The following is a 24,979-nucleotide window of genomic DNA, read 5'->3' as shown; positions in this document are numbered from 1 at the left end:
AGGACTTATAGTTATGCCTATTGTAGAAATAAGCAAACTGAGGCATGGAGGTCGGACAGCTAGGAGGTGGTGTGAACAGCCCAGGAGCTTCGGTTTATGCAGATCCGATCTGCCTGGGAGGTAAAGAAGTCTACTTTGGGCCCCAGGGGTGCCAGGTCCAGCTCTTAACCCCATGACCTGGGGTGAGACAGGGAGAGAGAGAGGGTCTTGAAGAAGCCAAAGGACCAGAGGTTGTGGCCTGGTTGGCACTGGTTCAAGAGAAATGCCCAAAAGATTTTATTGTTTTATGTTCTGTGTAATTGTGAGACCTGGATTCAAATTTTGGATCTGAACTAGTAGCTTCAAGTTAAAAAATGATTTTTTAAATCTCTCTGCTTTAGGCTTTTTTTTTCTCCTATAACAATTGCAAAAATAATTGTCAAAAAAGTTGCCTTCTAAGAACAGCAAAAACTTTCTAGCATCCAGTGTGAAGAAGGGTCATTGTGTCCATACCCACCTCCTGATAATTTGATCCCAATTTATCCTCAGCAGAGCTGTTGTGCTGGCCTTCTGAGCCTTTGCACATTCTGTTCCCATCTCTCAAAATGCTTTTCCTTCATAAGTCCCCTGAAAAATCCCTGCTTGTCTCTCAAGGCTCCAGCCAAATATTGATCCTCTAGGTCCCTATCCTCATACCTGTGCCTCCTGGATTATGGACCTCTCTGCCCTCTGAACCACACTCCCAGCAGGTGGGCATGGGCTGTTGACATCTCTGCCTCTCCTAAAAATGATTCAGGCATCACAGAATCCAGCCCTCTTGTTTTCCAGATTAGTTTATCCAGCCCTCTCTGCCGGCAGCCTGGGTGAGCGCTTCAGAAGACAGACAACACACAGCTTGGCTCCCTGTGTATAACCCTCCAGTAACGTCTACCACTACCTGGAGTGAAATCCAGACCCCTGACCACCAGCTATGAGGTCCTCTGCCTTCAATCTCTCACCTTGTTCCCCTTCTTCTTTGCATCCTTTATGCTCTTCTTTGGAAGTACACTCGCCCACACCTCAGGACCTTTGCACCTGCTCTTCCCTCTTCTTGAGGCTGCTTCTCCCCCTGTTTTGTCCACTTAATGCAGAGGTTCTCAACCTTGGCACTATTGACATTTTGGACTGGATAATTCTTTGTTGTGGGGAGCTGTTCTGTGTGTTCAGTAGTATTCCTGGCCTCCGCCCACTAGATGCCAGTAGCACCTCTCTCCTCAGTGGGGAGCCATCAATGGCTCCAGACAGTGTCCCCCTGAGAACCACTGACCTAATGCCTACATGTCTTTCAGATCGCTGTTCAAATGTTACTTCCTCAGGAAAACCTTTGTGGGCCCCCCACAGATTTAATCAAGCTTTCCTGTTACATATGCTTATAGGAGCCTTCACAATACTTAGGATAGTTTGTAATGTTTATTTGCTTAATTGTTCAAATAACGATTGTTCCTCCCACTTAACCAAAGAAAGGAAGGAGGACTTTGTAGACCGTTATGTTCCTGAGTCTCACATGGTGCCTGACACACAATAGATACTGAATAAGTATTTATTAAATGAATGTTGACACAAAGTAATTGGCAGACATTGCTATGGCTGTTTCTGTGTTTCAGGCAGCATTCTGAGCACTTTACAGATACCAATTTATTATTCCCCCTGACCACCCTATGAGGTAGATATTATTATCAACATTTTACAAATGAGAAGAATGAGGCACAGAGAGATTAGGTAACTTGCCCAAGGTCACACAGCCAGTAAGGGGCAAAGACAAGATCTGAACCCAGGCAGTGTGGCTTCAGAGTCCTTACCCTTAACCATTATTTATTAAGCACCTACTGTGTGCCAGGCCCTGGGGATACAGTAGTAAACCAGAACTACATTGCCCCAGGTTCCAAGAATTCCACTCAGTTCCAGAAAGGTGGCTCTGTTTATAGGTGCAGATGTTCAGGTGCAGAGATATTCAGACGCTGAGCAAGGCCACACAGCCAGTTGGCAGCAGAACACCTCTCTTTATTCCAGGCTTTATGTGCTTCCTACTATACACCCTGTGTCCACAGGGTAGGGACACTTTGACGATTTAACCAGTCAATTATAATAATATTTTTCTCTCGGAATGTTTAAAAGAAAAAAAAGTTGGCTTGCTAAGGTATAATCATGGCTCAGAGGCCAACCTGACATTAGTTATTAATTAGGCCATTATGCATTCCACAGTGATAATTGCTTTGCTGCAAAGTCACCAAGCATGAAACGGACCTAGCAGAGAAACGCAATCAATCTGAGAAGTCGCAGCCCAGTTGCGTTCTCTCACCTTGAGTCGGGTGTACGCCAGAGCGGGAAACAAAAAGAAATTAATGCTACATCAATAGGCAATAGCAAGCTGGCCCCATCCCATTCCTTCCCCGGGATGATCGTGTGCCTGGGTGCAGGGATGGTGTTTAAGTGAAGTTTATCAGCGAAAACGGCCATTTCTCTTTGATCTCCTAGCCAGTGGAAATCTGTTCATCTCCTTTCCTTTTTTTCCCATCTTGGGAAAGGAAAAAAGCCATCTGTTTGCCTCGCCTGTTGCTTTTGCAATGAGTAGGGTGGGGGAACAGCAGCTGCTGGGGCTGCCCAGGTGTCAGGAACAACACAGCAGCTCTTCCTGTGTTCTGTCTCAGTCTACGTTCTGTCTCTGGCCTTGGTGGGGCAAGAAAGGAGACGCCTACCCCACCCTGAGCCTCCAAGTGGGAGGCGTCAATGTCGAGGGCAGCTGGAAGTCCATCTTAAGAGAAAACCTTGGGGTACAAGAAACAAAAATCCACCCTAGCTAGCCTAGATGAGGAGAATTTATTATAATATTAGCTACGTGATATTTATGGGGTATCTTTTGTATACCAGATGCACAGTTGTGTCATTTAATCCTCAGCAGGGGTATTTTTGGTATATCCCCCATTTTACAAATGAAGAAACTAAGGCTCATCATGGTGAGTTGTCTTGCTGAAGGTCCCACCGCTAGTGGTAGAGGTGGGATTTGAACCCAAGCTCATGAATACAGCACTCTCCTGAGACCACATGAGAGGCTGGAGAAAGCACAGCTGGCCTTCCAGAGCATGGGACAAGGAACCAAAACAGCTCAGAAGCAAAGGAGTGGGGTTCCTCATCTTGTCCACTCTCTGGGCCGGCTTTCTCACACATGGTAGATGGAAGGTGGCTCCCGCATAATGGCCATCTCAGTCCCCAGGTTCACCCCAAAGTCACTGGAGCTAACTCCCTGGACAAATCAAAATCAACCAGTCTCAGATTTAAACTGTTAGGATAACGAAGATCATTGGCCTAGCCCAGTGTCTGCCCCTGGTACATCAGCCATGGACAGGAAGATGCCTCAGTGCAGACATCAGCCGCTGTGGCCGATCTCAGGGGAAGAAGGAAGGTCGCAGACTCGCAACTTACCATGGCCTAATTCAGCTTCTTATCATTTTGTCCATTCACACAGTCCTGATTCTCCCTCTCATCTAACCCCTTCAATCAGCCACTTCACATACTGGAGTTACTACTACTTTCCTGCAGACATTTGGGGTTTTGCTCCTGGAAGAGTAGTCGAGTGATTCTTACAGAGAGGGTAGATGACCGTCTACCTCAGGATTTAGAAAGCCCCAAAGGTGTACAGATCTCAACCAGCCCAATCATCTGTATTTTGCCCAGAAGTCAAGATAAAGAAATTCATTATGCTGAGAATGGGTTGTTTCCAGTTCTCGCTCATTGAAGCCAGGCTCTGGCGCCATCTTGTTTCATTCTTCCACGTGATTTGCCTGCGCCAAGACCTTATATACCCCACATCCCCACATGTTCTCTGTGAAAGGAGAGTAAAACCCAGCGAGCCCAGCTCCAGTGTTTGAGAGATTATTCCCATTCCAAACAAGATGGCAACCAAGACTGGTTGAAGACTTCCCACATTGGCTCAGCTCCTCAACGGAGCCTCCAACGCATGTTTCAGTGTTTGGCCAAGCCCTTGAGGGGTAGGTGGAGCGGTCTGCTGCTTCTGTGACATTGATCACCAGAGCTTGGGATGGCCAAGCTGGACAACCCCTTAGAGTTAAGCTGTCACCCTTAAATGTCTCTGATGCTTAAGCATACTCAGCTGCACAGCCTCTTAGGAAGTTCTTCTCAGGAGCTGACTCATAGTGTGACGTAGGACTTAGATGTCTCTGTTATAAATGTTCCTTTTTCAGTGTATAAGGCGAGGGGACCCTGACATTTTGAAAAGGAGTAAGAAGACCATGTTCTTCCATCCCTGTTTTCTTCACTTGATGGGGACAGACATAATCATTCATCATTTCAACAAATGTTTGTTGGGCTTCTCCTACATGCCAGATGCTATTCTAAGTGGTGAACAAAACATTCCAGCAGGATATGTTAAATCAGTGACAGCTTGCTGTTAGAGGACCTGCTCACTTTGACATGGACCCAGCTCTATTCGGGCTTAATCCTGGCCTGATGTGGTTACTGTTATTATCCCCATTTTACAGAGGAGAAAACTCAGAAAGTTTAGGTGACTTTCCTTAGGTCACAACAAAAAGGCTAGATGACTTTCCTAAGGTTACAACAGCAAGTAGTAGAACTGAACCCAGTTGATATCCTTCTAGACCAGGGGTTGGCAAATTATATATAGCCCATGGGTCAAATCCAGCTCCCTGCCTTTTTTTGTAAATAAAGTTTTTTTTTTAAAACAAATTTATTTATTTTATCTTTGGTGGCGTTGGGTCTTCGTTGCTGTGCGCGGCCTTTCTCTAGTTGTGGCAAGCGGTGGCTACTCTTCGTTGTGGTGCGCGGGCTTCTCATTGTGGTGGCTTCTCTTGTTGCGGAGCACGGGCTCTAGACGCGCAGTCTTCAGTAGTTGTGGCGCATGGGCTCAGTAGTTGTGACTCACGGACTCTAGAGGGCAGGCTCAGTAGTTGAGGCGCATGGGCTTAGTTGCTCCATGGCATGTGGGATCTTCCCGGACCAGGGCTCGAACCCGTGCCCCCTGCATTGGCAGGCGGATTTTTAACCACTGTGCCACCAGGGAAGCCCCTGTAAATAAAGTTTTATTGGCACACAACCACACAGTGTCTGTGGCTGCTTTCACTGTACAAGGGCAGAGTTGAATAGTTACGACAGACCATATGGTCCACAAAGCCAAAAATATTTATTCTCTGGCCCTTTACAGAAAAGGCAAGATCAAACTTATAAATTTTGAGTGGTTGAATTTGACTCAGAGAATGCATATCTTCCTACAGTCATTTCTATCTTCCTCCCTCCTTTCTCTCCTTCTTTCCTTTCTTTCTTCTCTTTATTATAGAAAAATTCAAATACATGAAAGTTAAAGAGAATAAAATAATGAGCCACATGACCCAGTTTCAATGATTATTCACTCATAGCCACTTCCCTTTTGCACCCCTGGATTATTCTGAAGCAAATCCAAGTTTTATCATTTCACCTGTAAATATTTTAGTGTATAATCTCTAAAAAATAAGGAATCTCTTTGTAAACATAACCACAATATCATCTCATCCAAAAATTTTTTAACACTAATTTCTTTTTTAAATTGAGATATAATTGATATATAGTATTAGTTTCAGGTATAGAGCATAACGATTCAATATTTGTATATATTGCAGAATGATCACCACAAGTCTACTTAACATTCGTACCACACACAGTTGCAATTTTTTTTTCTTCACAGTAGTTTTTTAATATTATCAGATATCCAGGCAATGCTTCAGTGTCCCTTATTGGCTCCTCAGGGTTTTTTTAATTGTTTTATGGTGTATACCAGGACTCACACGGGGTCCATACATTGAGACTGATTGATGTGCCTCTTAAGTATGGCAACTAACTGTCTATTGGTTGTGCTAGGTGTTTCCATCACGAGGTGTATAATGTACCTCCCAGTCAATTCCTTTTTTTATGCTGTTGTTAGACAGGCCCTGGACTGAGGGGTACCTGAGATGCAAAACTTTGGGTTTTAAAGCTGAGAAGCTCTTCAGGTGTAAGACTTTTCAGGCTAAAACTGGGGAAGTCCAAGACAAACTAGGACAAGTTGGTCATGCTACCTCTGCTACATGTTCTAATCTGTAAGCACCCTGCCCATCTTTTTTTTTTTTTTTTCTGATCTGTATGTGGAAATAACTGGCTATTTTTCTTGAAGACATTCCCCTGATCACAGCTGATTGCACCAGGGGCCGACACTGGTCTCAAGCTAGGCCAACAGTATTCATTATCTCAGGAGTTTGAGTGTGGGACTGGTTGAGGAAGCCAAGAAAGCTGACCTCAAGAGAGGGCAGGGCCAAGGGACTTGCCTCGTGCAGTAGAAGCACCCTCCTTGCTTCTGGACTGTTCTGGTTCCTTGTCCCACCCTCTGGAAGCCCAGCTGCACTTTCTCTGGCCTCTCGTGTGGTCTCAGGAGAGTACTGTGTTCATGAGCTTGGGTCCAAATCCCAGCCCACCACTAGCTGTGGGACCTTGGGCAAGTCACCTCACCTGTAGCTGGGATTTTGCTGATTGTGCCCCTGTGGTGTGGTTTGACCAGTTCCTCTATCCTCTATATTTGCTGTACATGGGTAATTGGATCTAGAGGCTTGATCATATTCAGGTTCAATGTTTTGGCAAGTCTATTCGTAGGTGGTGCTAGGTGTTTCCATCACGAAGTGTATAATGTACCTCCCAATCAGTTCCAAGATGGGGGTGGGGTCAGCTAGAGGCAGGGACCGGCCTGATCAGTGACAAGCCAGGTGTGGCCGCCTAGGGACACCTAAACCTCCCTCCCCCCGTACGTCAGGAAACCATAGCCGATGTCCTCTGATAGTTAACATTAATCATTAATAATGGAAGCGGAAACCAAGTGATTTCATAGCTGTGCGAGGTAATTAAATTACTTACATGAATCCACTCACACTTGATTATTTCCACGTTTCCCACCAAACATATGCCTTTCCTTTGTTTGCTGCCATCCTGAGCTGCCAGCTGGGAGGATAAGGATTGAGGGGGCTTTGCCTGTCTTTGAGAAACAGCAAAGAAAGTGGGGTTCCCCATCCAAGCCCCCCTCCCCTGATAAATGGAAGCCCTTCATCCCAACAGAGCATAGGGGCTAGAGCATCATCTGCATTTCCAACCTAAGGTGAACAGTTTTTGCTGTATTTCCCCCTGTAAATCATGTTGTTTCCACGTTTTGTTGTGTGGGATAGCAGGAGGCAAGGAGGGAAACAGAAAAATTGCTTCCATGAAATTGATGCTGTTAGTGGTCCTGGCAAAGAGAGAATGAGAAAAAAAGTGAGAAGCATTTGAACTACAAGGTTTGCTCTTCTACTTTGTTAGGTGCCAGGGGATGGGGTTGGGATACAGCAAAAGAAGCTGGCTGTCCCCTACCCTGGGTATCTTCTGTTTGTGTTCAGGTACCTGATGGGGTTCCCAGAAGGGCAGAGGGAAAAGTTGGGGGCCACATGACATTCCATACCCCAAAGCAGGGCTGCAAGCTCAGTTGCCCACAGGGGCCCTGCAGGTAAGCTGAGTGAGCACCACAGGCACAGGTGAGACAACAGAGAGGAGTGGGGACTGAGGCAAGCTGGGACTTTGTGTGCCACCTCAGGAGTGGCCTCTACCCAGCTCGGGCAGACGACACAGTCTGGTCTTGCAGTGCACTGTGGGAGCTGAGAGCACAAACTTCAAAGCCAGGCTACCTATCTCCAAATCCCTGCTCTGCTCACTTTCCTAGCTCTGTGACCTTGCGCAAGTGTCTTGACTTCTCTGTGCCTCCATTTCCTCATCTGAGAAGTAGAAATGAAACTACATCTACCATTGATGTGCTGGAGAGACTCACAGAGCAAACTCCTCGGGCAAACTCCTCGGGTGGTCGGTGACATTGGTAGCTTGAAATCCGCCATGGTGGGAATATTGGCACCATGGAAATTGGCAAACACTACAAACTAGGACCCTTTTTTTTCCCACCAGATAACCAGTTGTTAAATCTTTATCAGCACATCACTGCACCCACCCTAAAGGGCTTTTATGGGGATTTTGAGACTTAGTGTGTGTAAAGCCCTTAAAGCAGTGCCTGGCACACTTTAAACACTCAGTAAATATTCACTATTATTACTGTTTCCTTTTTTTATGCTGTTGTCACACAAGAACAGAGCCCTCTGTGGCCACGTTTTCTCATTTTTCCAGCAAGCTGGAAATCTCAATTTTTGTGTAAAATCTCCTGATCTTTAAATGTTGGCTAAAAATGAACATTTTTTAAAACGTGAATAAAGCCAAGTGCATGACGGGATTTGGACCATGGGCCCCACATTTGCAGCCTTGGGCTTAGAGGGAGGAGTGATGAGCGTCGTCTGATTATACCAGATCATTTCTTACCTTGGCACATGCCACCCTCTCTCCCTCCTCTGTAGCTCAGCAACCTGCTCGTCTTTTGCAAACCAGTGCCACCTCCTCCTTGAAGCCCTCCTCTAGCCAATGCCCCTGCAGAATAAACCCCTCCCTCCTTGACTCCCCCTCCTCAAAATGCTGCTTGTCTTCTGCCCTTTTCTATGGTCGGTCTCTTTCTTACTCTAGGACTTGTGGGCTGGGGCTGTGGTTTATTCTTCTTTGCGTAGTGCTTAACACATTGAGGATCATAATAATTAATAATACTAAAATGAACATCTGTTAAGTGTTGTCTGTTTGCCAGGCTGTGAGCTAAGCAATTTTTGTGTATATCACCTTTAATCCTTATCGTAATCCTCAGATGTGGAAACAAAGGCTCAGAGAAGGCCAGTGGCTGCCCAAGGCCACAAAGAAGTAGGGAAACTGGGAATCGAATTCGACTGGAAATCGAATCAGCCCACGTCAGGAAACTGCGCCCATGACTCCTTGCTGCACAAACTGGGCAGGAGACAGAGTAGTGCCCCAAGTGTCCAGCTGAGGCTCTCGTGGAGCTGTCTTGAGCCACACTCCACAGAGACATCCAGAAATGACGATGCTATATTTAAAAGCATGGGCAGGTGGTGCTTCAGTGGCATTTGGGTGGCCGCCTCTCCATAAAGGGCATGCATGCTCTTTTAACTTAGCTCTTCTGCTCTGGCATTTCAGAGAACTTCCCAGGATGGCCTCAAGAGGGGAGACTGCAGCCACCTGGGACCCCTGCAGGCCTCCCTGCAAGGGCAAGGACACCCCGGCACATGGTCGACAGAGCCCGGGGCAGTGAGAGCTCAGAGGCGAGGTCAGGGTCACGAGCCAGCTCACAGCAGGAGCAGGAGTCCCCTGGGCCTGGTGCACAGACCCCTGGACTGCCCTGTTTCAGAGGCCGCTTGTTGCCAGGCTGGCTGGGTGGTTCTTGGCATTGCTGACCCTCAGCCCACATTCTGGTGATTTGGTTCCAGCCCTCATGTTCCAGCAGTTTCCACCTTTCACATTCCCCCCAATAGCACCAACTTCTAACACCCTCAGACCCCTTTGCCCAGAAATCCAAGAACCGTCTATGGATGGCTTGGCCAATTTCACTCCGTATTTAATGGTGAACAAAGCATATCTTAACTGCTGGTGTCACCACACAGAAGCTGGATCTTGTTGTCCCTACTCTCTAGGTAGAGAAACCAAGGCAGAGAGAGGTGAAGGAAGGATGTTCACTCATCATTAAGTGCTGGCAGGGCGGGTACTCTGCCAGCTGCTTCTCCCTGATTTGATCCTCCTGGCGGCTCGTCACATCATTGTACCCATTTTACAGTTGAGAAAGCTGAGGCACTGAAGGCTCCGTGACTTGCCCAAAGTCACGCAGCCAGAGATGCAGGTTTCAGACTTAGGTCGCTCAGAACCTGACTCCAAAGTCCGTGTGCTTTCCAGCCCTTCCTTGAATCCACAGGCCTTTATTAAGCCCCAGCTGTGTGTGTCCCTGCGCTCTCCTCCTGCGCTCACTCACCCCTCTCCTCCGTGGCCCACTTAGCACCACCATTCCCATCAGAACACAGAGTAGACAAGCCCTGCTGGTCTTTCCCAACTCTGCCTATGAGTTTCTCACCATTTAGCAAGGCACAGAATCATCCAGATGCTCTAAATGGCCCTTTTTTCTGGTCCCAGGTAGACTTGAGTTGGGAGGGCCTAAGCGTTTTTATTCGGGGTGGAGGGCTCACACAGGATCTTGTTACAGTTTGGAAGGGAAGTTTGCCAGACATGTGGGGCTGCCTGGAAGTGAGAAGTAGGACCAGTACAGGACACCCTGCTTAGCGTTCCTGTTTTTAATATGCCTGCGAAATCACTATTTGAAGGGTGGAGTTGGGGGCTGATGGAACTCAAGAAGAATGTGGAGAAAGCAAAGCAAGCAGAAAAGGGGTGTCAAGTCTAGGCCAGAGTGAAAATGCCAGTGCCGATGGGGTCCCACACCTGTACTGCAGGTGCACAGGAGGCCCGAGGTGAACTGCCGACCCCTGGCCTACCTCAATGGAAGGCTGCTGCTTGGCCCCAGGCAGCAGTTGTTGGTGGAAACGTGGTCCCAGGCTGGCCAGATCCTCTGATTTTCCAAGAAAAGCCAGCAATTTGGATCTCTTCTCAGTTTTAAATGCTGCCTCAATATATATGCACACATTTTCATGCTCACAGTACTTTATGAAGGTATAATTTACATACGGTAAAATGCGCAAATCTTAAGTATGTAACTTGATGAATTTTTTTGGCTCAAATATTTTTAAAACACTTGAGGGGCCAAGAAAACATGTCCATGGGATGTATCTGGCCCTGGACCCATCATTCATGACCCTTATTATGCTGTCTGGCACCCATGATTAAGGTAGGACGCTCACACACGACAGTATGCCATGGGAAAGGGGGCAGGCTTTTGGAGAGAACCCAATGATAATCCCATTAGTCTCATGGCTAAGGGCACATGCTCTGGAGTCCTGAGTATGAATCCTGGCTCTGCCACTTGCTGTGTGACTTTGAATAAGGTAGATCTCTCTGACATCTTGTTTTCCCTACCAATAAAATCAGGAAGATAATGTTACTGACCTCATAGGGCTGCTGTACAGATTGAATGTGTTAATGTGATAAATACCGAGAGCAGTGCCTGGTACCTAGTACCTGCTTTATACGTGTTCACTACTCTTTTTATTTTTTAATTGATGGACTGTTTTTTAGAGCAGTTTTAGGTTTAGAGAGAATTTGAGCAGAAAGTATAGAGCTCTCTACCCCAGTTCCCCTGTTATTAACATCTTGCATTAGTTCAGTACATTTGTTACAATTGATGAACCAATATTGATACAGTATTATTAACTGAAGTCCATTGTTTACATTAAGCAGTCACTTTTTCTGTTGTACAATCTTCCTTGACAAGTGCATAATGTGTATCCACCATCACAGTATCATACAGAATGATTTCACTGTTGTTTTAAATCAGGAATCTTTGTTAGTCCTCGTGGCTATTGCAAAGAAAAGACTGGCTGTGGCTTATGCATAACTTCAGGTGGGCATGCGGGAGCCCCATTCCTTACACTCAGGAAAACACAGCATATTCAGGCGTGAGAAGGGGACATTTTAGGGGTGAACTTGAGTCTGTTCTAATTTACCAAAAATGGAAGCTACTCTCCCACTTCAGGTGGGAAGTTGCACAAATCCAGGCCCAAATTCTCTGCTGCACAGCTGGCTCTGAATCCAGAGACCAGGTTCACATGCTGCCTTGGCGTCTCCTATATGACGTGGGACTGCCATATCAGCCTCTCTGGGCCTCTCAGACAAGAACTGTCCTCCCTGCCAGTGCCACCTCTGGGAGTGAGTGGAGGCTCAGAGGCATTAATTCCTGTGAAAGGTCTTTGTAAATTATAAAAAGCTCTAGATTAAAATTGGAAAGTATTATGATCATGATCAGTTATAGAGAAAAACTGAGCTGTTGTCAAAACAGGCCTGGTTGTCAAAGGCTGAGCCACAGAATTTGGTTGCATGTAAGGGCTTCATGACAGTCGTGCATGGCTTGTCCCTCTGGGGTGAGGTAGCCAGAAAGTCAGGCACACAGCTAGGGCCTGCCTGGAACAGCAAGGTCCAGGCTGGGGCACCCACCCCTGGGTTGCTTCTGCTCTTGAAGCCTGCCAGCCGAATGGCAATCAGCACGGAGCCATGTTTGTGATACCGGCAGCTCCCAAAAAGAGGAAATTGAACACAGATGCTTCCAGCGCCCATGAGAATGAATCTCAATCATCTGACTTCATATACTGGCCACACCCTGGGCAGGACGGAAACGTAACTTCTTTCCTGCTCTCATATATAAATGGCCTTAATAGCTTTTCAACTCATTATATGAGCACATGGGTGATTTTTTTTAATACCCCAAAGCAAAATTTATTTGTAAGTCACTAAAGAAAGCCTCCTGTCCTGTCCCTTTTATGCTGGGAGCCCTTGGAAGAGAAGTGAAATTGTGTATTCACTGCTAAAAAAAGCTCCGGCTTATACAATTTTAACAATAGAAAAAATGATCTTTGTGCTTCAGTGCATGGATGCTTAAAGGAAAACAGGCAGTCTGTTCAGGTGGCTGGTGAATTACAAATGAGTGGTTTGCCTTTGTTTTGAGTGACAAGCAATTTAAATGCAGTCTTATGTGGAGGCCTGGAAATTCTTTTCCCCAGAAGAGAGAGCAGGAAAAAAAAGAAAAAAGCTTCCTTTTTTTGAGCTGAGAGATTATATGAGTTGCCACTGAGCGGAGGTGAGAAGTTAGAACTTCATTTGATAATTATAAAATCAGTAGTTTGTGATTGGACATAATTGATGATTATACTGTTGCTAATAGCAGGCCTGCCAGCCTGCGCTTGTGGGACATTTCATTTTTGCGCCGCTTCCAAGCTGTGAAAGCCAACCTGGCGTGGGGCACCATTTCCGAGATCTCAAGGAACCTGACATAAATGCATTCGGGGGCCCACATTATGTTGGATAAAAAGTGTTCATTAATGCCAACATTTGAAAACACTTTGCTCTGTGCCTTATTTTTAGCCTGGGGATAATTACAAATATTAAAATAAAATTGCATGGTGTTTTTCTTTCCTCCCTCATGCTCTCCCAGCAGACCCACCCCTTGATCCAAGCCTGGGTGGGCTTCCAAGGCCTTGCACTGCTTTTGATTAAAATCCCAGTGGGGTGGAGATCGATGTGTGGGGAGGAGAGTGTTTGTCTGTCTGCTTGAGTGAATTTGAGCTAGAGACCTGAAACTCAGCACCTTCACTTTACAGATGGGGAAGCTGAGGCTCAGAAAGGGGGTGTGACTTGCCCAAAGGTGAACAGGGACACGAGGCCCCAGCTGAAACCAGAACCCAGGTCTGCTCACTCCCAGGTCCAGCTTTTCCTGTTTCCCACACTGCTGACAGCTTCCCTGAGATGCCACGACCTCTGGGGCAGATCCTGGGCCTCTGTCCCCTCACACTAGGTGTTACTCCATCACAGAGCCTGCAGGAGATCTCCACAGAGCCTTCGAGGTTGCAGCATAGTTTGGGTTGCAGCGTAGATGAGTGCCACTCTCCATCATCCTTCTAGATGTGGGTTTTTATTTGTTTGTAGTTCAGAAGGATTAGCTCAGAGAGCCTCTTAAGTTCCTTCCTTATCTCATTCATTCATTTTTTCATTCAGTCATTGTTGATTTAGTGCCCACTCCTGCCTTGTCCTGTTGTGGACTGCGAGGGAGGAGAAAATCACAGCAGCAGCTGTTCAAGATCATCCAGTTGTTCACGCCCCAAACCATGAAATGTCCTTGACGCCCCTCTTCCTCTCACCTCACCCCACATCTACTCTGTGTTTCTGAGAAACAAATCCTGTGGCTGGACCTTCAGAATGGATCCAGAACCCCAGTACTTCTCCCCACCTCCACTGACACCACCCTGCTCTGAAATGCCATCCTCTCGCCTGGACTATTAAAGTAGCCACCTCCCTGGTCAACCTGCCTCCACCCCAGCACCCCCTCAGTCCATTGTCCACACAACAGCCAGAGGAATCCTGTTAAAACGTACATGAACCATGTCCCTCGGCTGCTCTAAGCCCTCCCATGGCTACTCATTCCCCTCGGGGGGAAAAAGCCCAGGTCCTCACAATGACCTACAAAGCTCTGCCCCTACCCTTTGATCCCTGACCTCATCTCGTCCCCTTCCCCTACCTTCTCCCACTACACTGGCCTCTTTGTTGTTACCCAAACAAGGCAAACATATTTCTGCCCCAGGGCCTTTGCACCTGCTATTCTAGCTGCCTGGAATATTCTCCCCTGAGATGGCCAAATGACACACCCCCTCCCCTTCTACAAGTCTGCTCAACTGTTCTTTTCTCCCAAGGCCTTCCCTAGCCCTACTAGGCAGGACACACATCCCTACCCCAGACTCCCATCTCCCTCCTAGCTTTATTTTTCTCCCTTGATCACTTTCTCACCTTGTGTATCATGATTTCTTTTATTGTCTGCCTCTGCCTTTAGAGTGTCAGCTCTGCAAGGGTACAAGTTTGGGTCAGTCTTGCTTGGTACTGAATACCCAGTGCCTAGAACAGCCCCCATCCTTAGAAGATGCTCGATAAATACCTGCTGAGAAAATGAATTTATTGGACATCGGTGATGTGTCAGGCGCTATGTTAACACTTTACATGCATTATTTTATTTCACTGTTTTAAATGCCAAAAAAAAAAAAAAAAAAAAAAAAGCTAGTCCCAGTCCCAGCCCTCTGGATGCTCACAATCTGGTTGGAGAAATGGAACAACACCCAGATGACAAGTTAGCATGAGCACGGGCCTGTCATCAGATGCTGACTGATGGGTGAGTTCCTGGTGTTCAGGGGAGGTCGGGACGAAGCACAAACTCTCCCTTAACTAGAACACGAGCACCAATCAGGGTGCCTGGTACTTTTCCGGACATCTCCAAAGAGGGAGCCCCACTGCTATCAGTTCCTCTCCAGCCTGAGAATCACCCCCCAAGGATGACACATAGACAGTGACACTCGTTCTTCAGCAGACATTTATTGAGCACCTACTGTGTGCGAGGCTGTGTGAATAGACAGACCCACTCTCCCCTGGTGGGGCTCAGACCTAAGAACTGACAAACCCAGCCATGAGACGGCAGCTTCTGGAGCTAGACGGTCAGCTCAGGCTGTCGTAACAGAATACCACAGACTAGGTGACTTAAACAACAGAATTTTATTTTCTCACAATTCTGGAAGCTAGCAGTCCAAGATCAAGGTGCTGGCGTGGTTGGTTTCTGGTGAGAGCTCTCTCTTTGGTTTGTAGATGGCCACCTTCTTACTGTGTTCCTCCATGCTTCTGCATGCCTATGTCTCTTCCTCCTCCTATAAGGACACCGATCCCCTTGACTTCATTTAACCTTAATTACCCCCTTAAAGGTCCTATCTCCAAATATAGTCACATTGGGGGGGCACAATTCAGTCCCCCCACCTCATGGAAGTTTTGCAAGGATCGAGTGAGTTAATGCATGTACAGCACTCAATACGTGTTTGAGGGTCTTGTGAAGGGTGCAGGATGCCTCCCCTGGGGCGTGCACATAGTGGGTGCTCAGTAAATACTGCTTGGTTTTATTGTAGTTACTGAACTCCTGCTTGTGTCCATCAGTGTTGCAGGTTGAGGCACTGGGAGGAAGATCTAGAAACTGGACCTACAGCCCTGGAAGAGGGGATCTCAGAGCCCAAGATTGAATTTGAATTAGTGTTTTACAGCTGACGATTTAAAATAGATTTGTGATTTATACCTGAGAATTCAAAACAGTGAAAGGTGGCCAGATATGTTCATTTTATTCCATCCCATCAGGCTCTAGAAGTGGCTTCTGCTGGCTCCTGAGCCTCAGCTAGGATGTGGCCTTTCTGGGACCCACTCTGACCCTCCCTTAGGAATGTCCCCGAGATCTCAGAAGGCCAGAGAGGGTCCCAGCCTTCTGCTCTGTCCAGACAGGAGCCAAGAGAGCCCAGCTCAACAACAGCTACCAAAAACAAGAGTCAAACTCTTATTTCTTATTTAAGCCCTGACATTAAAGTGTAATTTTCATTTGCTCAGCCACATCAATGACATACGGCAGAGAGAGCATTAGTGCTCACCCAGGAGCAAGGCCCCCAGCAAACACACTCTGTGAGGCAGAGGAGACAGGTCCTGCCGAAGACCCGGGCACTTGGCTTCTCCTGGCCTCGCTGTGCCCTGCCCACCTGCCGGCCTGGCTCCTTCAGTCCTTTCAGATATTCCAGCCCCTTCCACAAACCCCTACCAGAGATTCAGTCCCAAGTGGGGGTTAGGATCATGGGCTTTGGAGTCTGACTGAGCTGGGTGTGAGTCCCAACTCCCACACGGTATGGCCTTCGCCCTTCTGTGCCTTGATATCTTCATCTGTTAAATGGGCAGTAACACCCCGACCTGGGTTGTGAGGATTAAATGAGTTAATATTTGTTAGACACTTAGCAGAGTGCTTGACAGAGTCAGTGCTCAGTAGTCACTGTTACTGTTGATAATAATAATTCTCATATCAGCCAAACAAGGTAATTGTTATCACCTTTTACAAGTGGTAGGACATCAGAATATTACTATAAGTAAAAGGGATTTATCACATAGACTCAGAGTAAGATGTGCGCCTTCTGGATAGTTTGGCCAAACCTCCCTAATGTATAAATTTCCCTGAGTACATTTATATCCTCAGAGATAGATGGCCATGTACTTGGATGCCTCTTCTGTTGGGGAGCTCAGTACCTCACAAGGCAACCCATTTTGAGAACTTAGAAAGATTGAGCCTCCTTGAAATTTCTACCTTCTTCCCATCCTGGGCTGCAATCTTTACAGTCCAAAATACATGTACTCCTCTCAACGCAATAGCCAGAAAGATCTTCAGCTGATTGTAGACTGCTCTTGTAGTGTATCTCCCTGAGTCTGCTCCTCCCTCTTGGCTAAATGCACCCCCATGTGCCTCCCCACCTTCAGCCCCAACCATGTCCTGGATCAGGAACTTATCTCCTAATCATCTCTCGAATCAGTTCTTTTGTTCCCCTCTCCAGCACCACCCTGGACCTGGACCATCACCTCTCCCAGACCCTGCGGCAGCCCCTGAGCAGTCACCACGAGCCCCTTCCCATCTGAGCCAGTCACTCCCCTGCGTCGCGGCGGCCAGGGCTTCCTTCTGCTCCTCTGCATGGCCCACGGCCGCTGCCACCCTCATTCTCTGTGCTCCCCCCACTGTGCTCCACACCCCTGCTCCCTTCATTCTGAGCCCTCGTTCCCTCCGCCTCCATGTCTGTGCCTCCCTTACTCTCCATGACCCCCTTCTCCTGCCTGCTCCCCTTAGTGTCTGTGAACCCCCAGCTCTCTGCTCCCCCTTGCTCTCCATGCCCCTCACTCTTTGCATAACCCTCACGCTCTATTCCCCCTTCCTCTGTCTCCCCTCATTCTTCTTGCTCCTCTTTGCTCCCCATGTGCCCCCGGATCTTCACTCCCCAAAAGGAGAACCAGGCCTCAGAGGGTGTTAAGGGCACTCTCCCGCCCGCCGGCCCCCGGCCATCCTGGGCTGATGCCTTTTCTCCTCCCATCTCATTCCTCTGCCTCCTCCTCTGAGGTACTGATTCTGAGAGCCTCTGAACACCCACCTCTCAACTGCCCATCACTCTTCAGTTTCTTCCAGAATTCCTGTGGCCTCAGACCCACCCACCCAATCTCTCAGAACCACCATGCCCCACCATCCCCAGAGCCCAGGACCCAGCGGTAGAGGGAAGCTGTGTCAAAGTGTGTTTCATGGAACCCTAGTTTCTAAGTTTATTCTCTGATGAAAAAGCTCCGTGACCAAATGCATTTGGGAAAACACTGGGCTAAGCTGAGTTGAAGAGCATTTTCTTCTGCAGCTCTCGTCAGAGCATCCAGTGTGCTAGTAGATTTTGTACAATCCATGGAGAAGGCAGGTGGGTACAGGCTTGATCACAGGTCCCTCCCTCTTCACGCCGGGGGGACTGTGCAGCACACTTTGAGAAACACTGGTCTCTGGTTGAAGTTCTGAGCCCTGGAATGAGAGCATACTGGGCGCAGATACCACCTCCATCAATAACTAGTTCTTTCATCTTGGCCAAGTGACTTGGCTTCCCTGAACCTCAGTTTCCTCCCCTGTAAAATGGGAGCAATAACAGAGCTCACGTCTCAGAGCTGTATGCAGACATTCCAAAGATAAGGCACTGAACACAGAATAAAGGTTCGGTTTCTGGAAACTCTGACTGTTCATTGTGAAGAGCTTGGCACAGAGCTGTTCTCAGTAGCCAGTAGATGTTGTCACTGCTGTCTCAGACAGTCATGGAAGCACAGCCTCGGGGGGGCCCCAAACTTGCCATTTTTCAACTACCTGACAGACAAATGCTAGGCAGCTAGAGCAGGCTTTTGCGTCTCCTCTGGCTTAACCGGTTCTACACCTGTTAACTTTCATACTCAGGGGACCAAACACATTTTCACCCCTTACATTACTTCGGGTAGTGTGAATGCCGCCTGCTTCATCAGACGCTGAGCTATTTCTGATGGTGACCTTCTTGGTGTCTGTAGCTGGCCGCCACCTCCTCCTCCTCCTCCTCTCCCTCCCCCAGATGGCCTTCAAAGATCTGCCTGTCACAAGCCAAAGCTGTCATTCTGGACCCTTTTCTCCTGCCCTTCTGCACTGTAGGACCCAGCCATGAGGCAGAGACACATGGCCTTTTATTTAGGCCGAGCTCACCTCTTCTGGGCACATGGGTGAAATACATTAGAGCTGCAGCTCTTGGAAAAGACATCCTGTATGGTTGGAAGAAGAATTATTGGCTTTATTAGAAAGCTTTTTTCCACCTTCCATGGGACTCTTTACCACATGTTAGCCCATTCCTCCCCCAACAGCTTCTTAGGCAGATGGAGAGTATTATTCCCACATGATGGATGAACAAACTGAGGCCAAGAGATGCTTCATGACATTGGGCCCAGCACTGGATCAGTCCCTGATGCTATCAGGCCTGGCCTTTTAGAAATAGACAGGGTCATCGCTCTAAAACAAGACTGAACGAGGCAGGACATCCAAATGACTACTGTCTTCAAGAGTCATATTTACTATGGGAGGCCCTAAACTTGAACTAATTCAGACCTAGTGCCATTCCAGGATGTTTTTTGATCTCTGCTTTTGAAAATATTGTCCAGCCATTAGGTGAACCTCTAAAGCAGGGATCAGCAAATGTTTTCTGTTAAGGGCCAGAGAGAGTAAATATTTTCAGCTTTGCAGCCAGAATGTCTGTCACAACTATGCAACTCCACCATTATAGCATGAAAGCAGCCGTAGACAATACATAAAAGAATGATTGTAGCTGTGTTCCAATAAAACTTTATTTAAACATACAGATGAAGGGCCACATTTGGCCCAAGGGCCATAGTTTCCTAACCTTTGATCTAGGACAGCGCTGTCCAGTAGAAATAGAATGCAAACAACATAAGTAATTTAAATTTTTCTAGTAGCTGCGTTATAAAAAGTAAAATGAAATAGGTTAGTTTAATTTTAATAATATATTTTATTGAACCCAATATGTCCACAATATTATCATTTCAACATGAAATCAATATAAAAATTATTGAGATATTTTACATTCCTTTTTGCTTCCTAAGACTTAGAAATCCCATATTTTACACGTACAGCCTATCTGAATTTGAATAGTCACATTTCAAGTGCTCACTGGCCACATGGGCTAGTGCTTACTGTTTTGGACAGCACAGCTTTAATGGGGCGGGCTGACATTATAAGGAGACAGTCGTACACATAATCAATACACAACTGATAAGCACCGTGAATGGATAGTAGAGGGTGCTATGCATAGGGACCGGGAAACAATAAAGGGATCTTCTGTGACTTGCCCTCACCTCTGCCCTGAATTCCTTTTTGGAAGTCAATAGCAGGGCTTTCCTGGTGGTCCAGTGGTAAGGAATCCACCTTCCAATGCAGGGGATGCGGGTTTGATCCCTGGTCGGGAGCTAAGATCCCACATACCACGGGGCAACTAAACCAGCGCACCACAACTACTGAGCTCATGCGCCTCAACAAGAGAGCCCACAAACTACAGAGAGAAAACCCACACGCCACTAGAGACAAACCTGAGTACTGCAACAAAGAACCCGTGCCGCAACAAAAGATCCCACATGCCTCAACGAAGACCCCACGTTCTGCAACTAAGATGCAACACAGCCAAAAAAAGAAAGAAAGAAAAGAAATAAATCAGAAGTCAATAGAACATTCTTACGCCTATCGTAAACTCCAGCTACCACACATGCTTAGCATGGACGACTATAAAATGAAGCATTCAGACTTTGTGCTGGCTCATCTTTGATAATTCCCCATCTAGGGATCGGGAGATGAATTGCTTTTGTTTCTCATGGCTTTTCTTGGACCTCAGGTCAGCAGCATAGCAGCCCCTGACCTGGTACAGCCATAGATAGCAAATCAAGGCATCAGCATCCAGATGGGGTCCGAGTGATTGTCCCCACTGGCTGGGATGGTTTTTCTATCCAGGAGAAAGGGGCCCACATCTGGATTCAGAACAGTAATTTCAACCCCCAGACCTGGTGTGAATCTCACTCTACCATTTACTTACTGAGTGACCTTGGGCAAGTTACTTAACCTCGCTGAGTCTTAGTTTCCTCATCTGTACAATGGGGATAATGACAGCAGCTACCTTCAGTGATTGGTGAATGGAGAGGGATGATTATGAATAGTAAGTATCTGGTACATGGTAAACTCTGAATATTACATTATTATTATTATTAGTGCATCAAGGATGTTCCCCCAAACTCTGAATTAATTGCCCCCTCCTCACATTAATCTGGAGACTCCAGTGTTTGCATCACCTCCTCCTGTGTTACGGTTCCTCTTTGGCATTGCTGTGTCTCCCACTCAGCTGTGAGTTCCCAGAACAGGAACTGTGTTTTGTACATCTTAGCAAGAATAAAACTCTTCCCTTTGCCTAGATTCTAGAACATTATTTCTGTCCATCACCATCTTCCCCTTCTGGGAGATAATTCCTGATGTTCCTTCCACCCATCAAACTGGGTCAGTCTCCCCCCACTTACACACTCTCAAGCCCCCCTGTGCTTTTCCTTTGAAGCGTTTAGCACATGTAATTAATGAATTATCTGGGGAATCTGCCTTTTTTTTTTTTTTTTTTTGCGGTACGCGGGCCTCTTACTGTTGTGGACTCTCCCGTTGCGGAGCACAGGCTCCGGACGCGCAGGCTCAGCGGCCATGGCTCACAGGCCCAGCCGCTCTGCGGCATGTGGGATCTTCGCAGACTGGGGCACGAACCCGTGTCCCCTGCATCGGCAGGCGGACTCTCAACCACTGCGCCATCAGGGAAGCCCTGGGGAATCTGCTTTAATGTCCGTCTCCCCACTGGACTGTGAGTCCTCTAAGGGTGGGGCTTGAGGCTGCATTATTCATCGCTGAGTTCTCAGCTCACAGGTCATGGCACATAGCAGGTGCTCAGGAAATGTTTGTTGAATGTATGAGAGACTGTCATTCACTCTGGAAGGTAAGCGACCAGAGATTGCTCTCAGAATAATAACAAGAGAGCTTAAAGAGCTTTTGTAACTGACCTTTTTAAAATCACTTGCTCAACATCCACCATATATTTCTCTCCACCTCTCTTAAATAAAAAGTCTCTGTGGACCTTGTAAAACCTTCAAGCCATGCTGTCCAGTAGAAATATAATGTGATCCACACATGTACTTTTACATTTTGTAGTACCTACATTTTAAAACGTAAAAGAAAACAGGTGAAATGAATTTTAATAATATATTTTATTTAACCCAGAATACCCAAAATTTTATCACTTCAACATGTAATCAACATAAGAATAGCTGATGAGCTATTGTACATTCTCTTTTTTTGAACTAAGTCTTTGAAATCCGGTGCATATTTGCACTCACAGCACATCTGGATTTGGACTTGCCACGTTTCAAGTGCTTAGTACCCACATGAGGCTCATGGCTGTCATATTGGAAGCTGCAGAGAAACTGCTATGGTTTTCAAATTCTTCTTCCCAGAGTGCCCTGCTGTGTGTGGAGGCGAGGCTTTTCTCAGGTGGTCTTCATAGGACACCAGAGATGAGCACAGCTGAAGTTTATCATCCAGCACTGGGCAGAACCTGTCCCCATAACAGGCAAGAAGGAAGGAAGGGGTTGATCATACCAAGAGGTGACATGTCTATGGGGCTTAATGCATGCTAGGAGTTTTGCAAAGGGCTTTACATTGTGTTAAGTCATTTGATCCTCTAGCGACGCTTTGAGGGAGGCTATCATATTATTATCCCCGTTTTACAGGTGGGGAAGTAGAGGCACAGGGATTGAAGTGACCCACCTGTTCAAGGACACACAGATAATAAGTGGTGGAGCTGGGATTTGAACCCAGGCAGCCTGACTCCAGGACCTATACCTCGGTTGATCACCTCTGTGAGCAGACTGTCTCAGAATTGGGCCCTGCCATTTCTCTACAATTGTGTCACAGACAGGATCTAGAGTCAGTGCTACCCACTTGGATTTGTTCATTCAACAAATTATGTTGAGCCCCTTCTGTGCACCAGACCACACGCTCACAGAGCTTACTTTGAGGGGAGGAATTCAATAACAGACACTTCCCCAAATGGCGTTACTGGGATTCATAGGAAAAGCCCAGCTCTGAAAGAGGGTGTTGACAAGTAGATGCTCTGATAGAGTCATCATTTAGCAAGTTGGCACCAGAGGGAGAGGTATTTCAGTGCCAGGGGGAATAAAGCTCTGTTCCAGTCCAAAGGGGGATGCCAGCCCAGTGTGTCCTCGAGGAGGCAGGGATGGTGACCTGTGGGTGCCAGGAGCTTGGTCCAACAGTATGCCAGGAAGGCCCAGGACTAATGCCAAGGGGAGTGGTCAAGAAGAGCCAGCATCAAGGCAGTTGTGAGGCCGGAGCTCAGAATTCACAGCCAGGAGCGGAGGGATGAGATGCTGCTGAGCCCCAGAAACACATCTTACGGAGTCTCACTGGCAGAACAATAAAAGTCTGTGAGCAAGAGAATGAATGCATGAAAGTAGCTCCTCACTACTGGTCATCCAGTCATTTGGTGTATTCATCAATCAAGAGGCATTTATTGAGCACCTTCGGTATGCCAGGAACTGTTTCACAAGCTGTCACTCTTGACATTTGTTGAAACTGGTATCTTACTAGAGATTCAACAATTTCTCTTTAATTTTCAGTGGCAAGACATATTCCCCAGATGTGTCCCACTTTCCTACAAAACGTGTCATATTTGAACCTCTGACATTAATAACAGGAATAATAGTAACAGCTGTTAATAACCTACTGTTGTGCCAGGCCCTGTGCTAAGCACTTATATATAGCTTCTTTTGATCCTCACAACAGGCCTAAGAGGTAGTTTCTATTATTTACCCCTTTTTTTTTTTTTTTTGCGGTACGCGGGCCTCTCATTGCTGTGGCCTCTCCCACTGCGGAGCACAGGCTCCGGACGCGCAGGCTCAGTGGCCATGGCTCACAGGCCCAGCTGCTCCGCGGCATGTGGGATCTTCCCGGACCGGGGCACAAACTCGTGTCCCCTGCATCGGGCCCCATTTACCCCCATTTTACATATGAGGAAACTGAGGATCAGAGAGGGGCAGTGACTTGCCCAAGGTCACACAGCCAGATGCAGTAGAGCTGGAACTTGAACCCAGACTTTCTACTCCATACTTTTTTCTTTCTTTCTTTTTTTTTTTAACAGGCAAAGTCTATTTATTTAGAACTTGCTCTGGCAAAGGAGTCAGCCACCATCAGCTGAATTTTGGCAGTCTACTCCATACTTTTAATCTTCATTTCCCTTCTTCCTCCCCCCAATCCCATGTTTGCACATATAGAAAATGATTAAATTTGCTTCTAGACTCAGATGCTGTGGTCACACGTGATTCTTTCTCTTGTTGTTTCCAAAGGTGGTGGCTCTTAGTAAGAGAAGTCAGGAGGCCGAAGCCGCTTTCCTGAGCGTTTACAAGCAGTTAATTGAAGCACCAGGTAAGACATGCTTGGGCTCCGTGAGTGAATAATTAACAAAAATAAACTGCTGTTAGGACTGTTACACAGGCGCCTCCTCTCAGTGGCATCTGGGGACAGGCCAAGACTCCTGGGTGAGGCCAGGCCCTCCATGGGTAGGAGTTGGAGGGACTGAGGGGGTCTACACCCAGTCTGGTGTGATGTGTCCCCACACGACTCTTCCATCTTACCCCACTGCCTTCCAACATCAGCCAGGGAGCTTTGGGGGGCTCCTGGTAAGATCTCCCACCTGGATCTTCTTGGGGAGCCGAGTGTCTTGCCCACCAGAACCCCCATCCCTTTGCCACAAGGGGCAGAAGGCACCCAGTGCTCTCTGCCAGCAGAGGGCGCTGGAGGAAAGACTGCAAATGTTTTCCTCCAGCATGGCACGGCCAACCTCAAAAACTTGATGTTCCTCAAAAACCAAACCCAAAAAAGCATATACTGTATGACTCCATTTACATAAAATATGAAGACAGGCAAAAATTAATGTCAGCACTATTCACAGTGGCTAAAAGGGGGAACAACCCAAATGTCCATCAGTGGATGAATAAATAAAATGTGGTTTACCAATCCAGTGGAATATTATTTAGCCATAAAAAGTAATGCAGTACTGACACATGGTACAGAGTGGATGAACCTTAAAAACATGATGCTGAGTGAAAGAAGCCAGATACAAGAGGTCACACAGTTTATGATTTCATTTGTATGAAGTACCCAAAATAGGCAAATCTATAGAGACAGAAATCAGATTGGTGGTTACCAATCCGGGGGCAGGAGAGAATGGGGAGTGAATGCTTAATGGGTATGAGGTTTCCTTTTAGGGGAATAAAAATGTTCTGGGACTAGATAGAGGTGGTGGTTGCACAACATCATGAATGAACTAACTGGCACTGAATTGTTCACTATAAAATGGTAAATTTTGCGTTACAGAATTTCACCTAAAAAAAAAAAAAAGGCACC

General features: G+C 46.9%; 1 protein-coding gene across 11 annotated transcripts in view; it reads left to right on the top strand.

The window, feature by feature from the left end:
* CUX2 (cut like homeobox 2) overlaps nt 1-24,979 on the top strand; it is a 264,555-nt gene that overhangs the window by 178,470 nt on the left and 61,106 nt on the right. For all 11 annotated transcript variants that reach the window (XM_049698419.1, XM_049698416.1, XM_049698417.1 and 8 more), the window contains one exon: nt 23,920-23,998. In XM_049698419.1, the coding sequence (XP_049554376.1) occupies nt 23,920-23,998 (79 nt within the window). The remainder of the gene's footprint in view (nt 1-23,919; nt 23,999-24,979) is intronic.

The sequence above is a fragment of the Orcinus orca genome, chromosome 15, assembly GCF_937001465.1.
Source record: "Orcinus orca chromosome 15, mOrcOrc1.1, whole genome shotgun sequence".
NCBI lineage: Eukaryota > Metazoa > Chordata > Mammalia > Artiodactyla > Delphinidae > Orcinus > Orcinus orca.
Note: the sequence above shows the minus strand (reverse complement) of the source record. Positions and strands in the feature narration are given on the sequence as shown.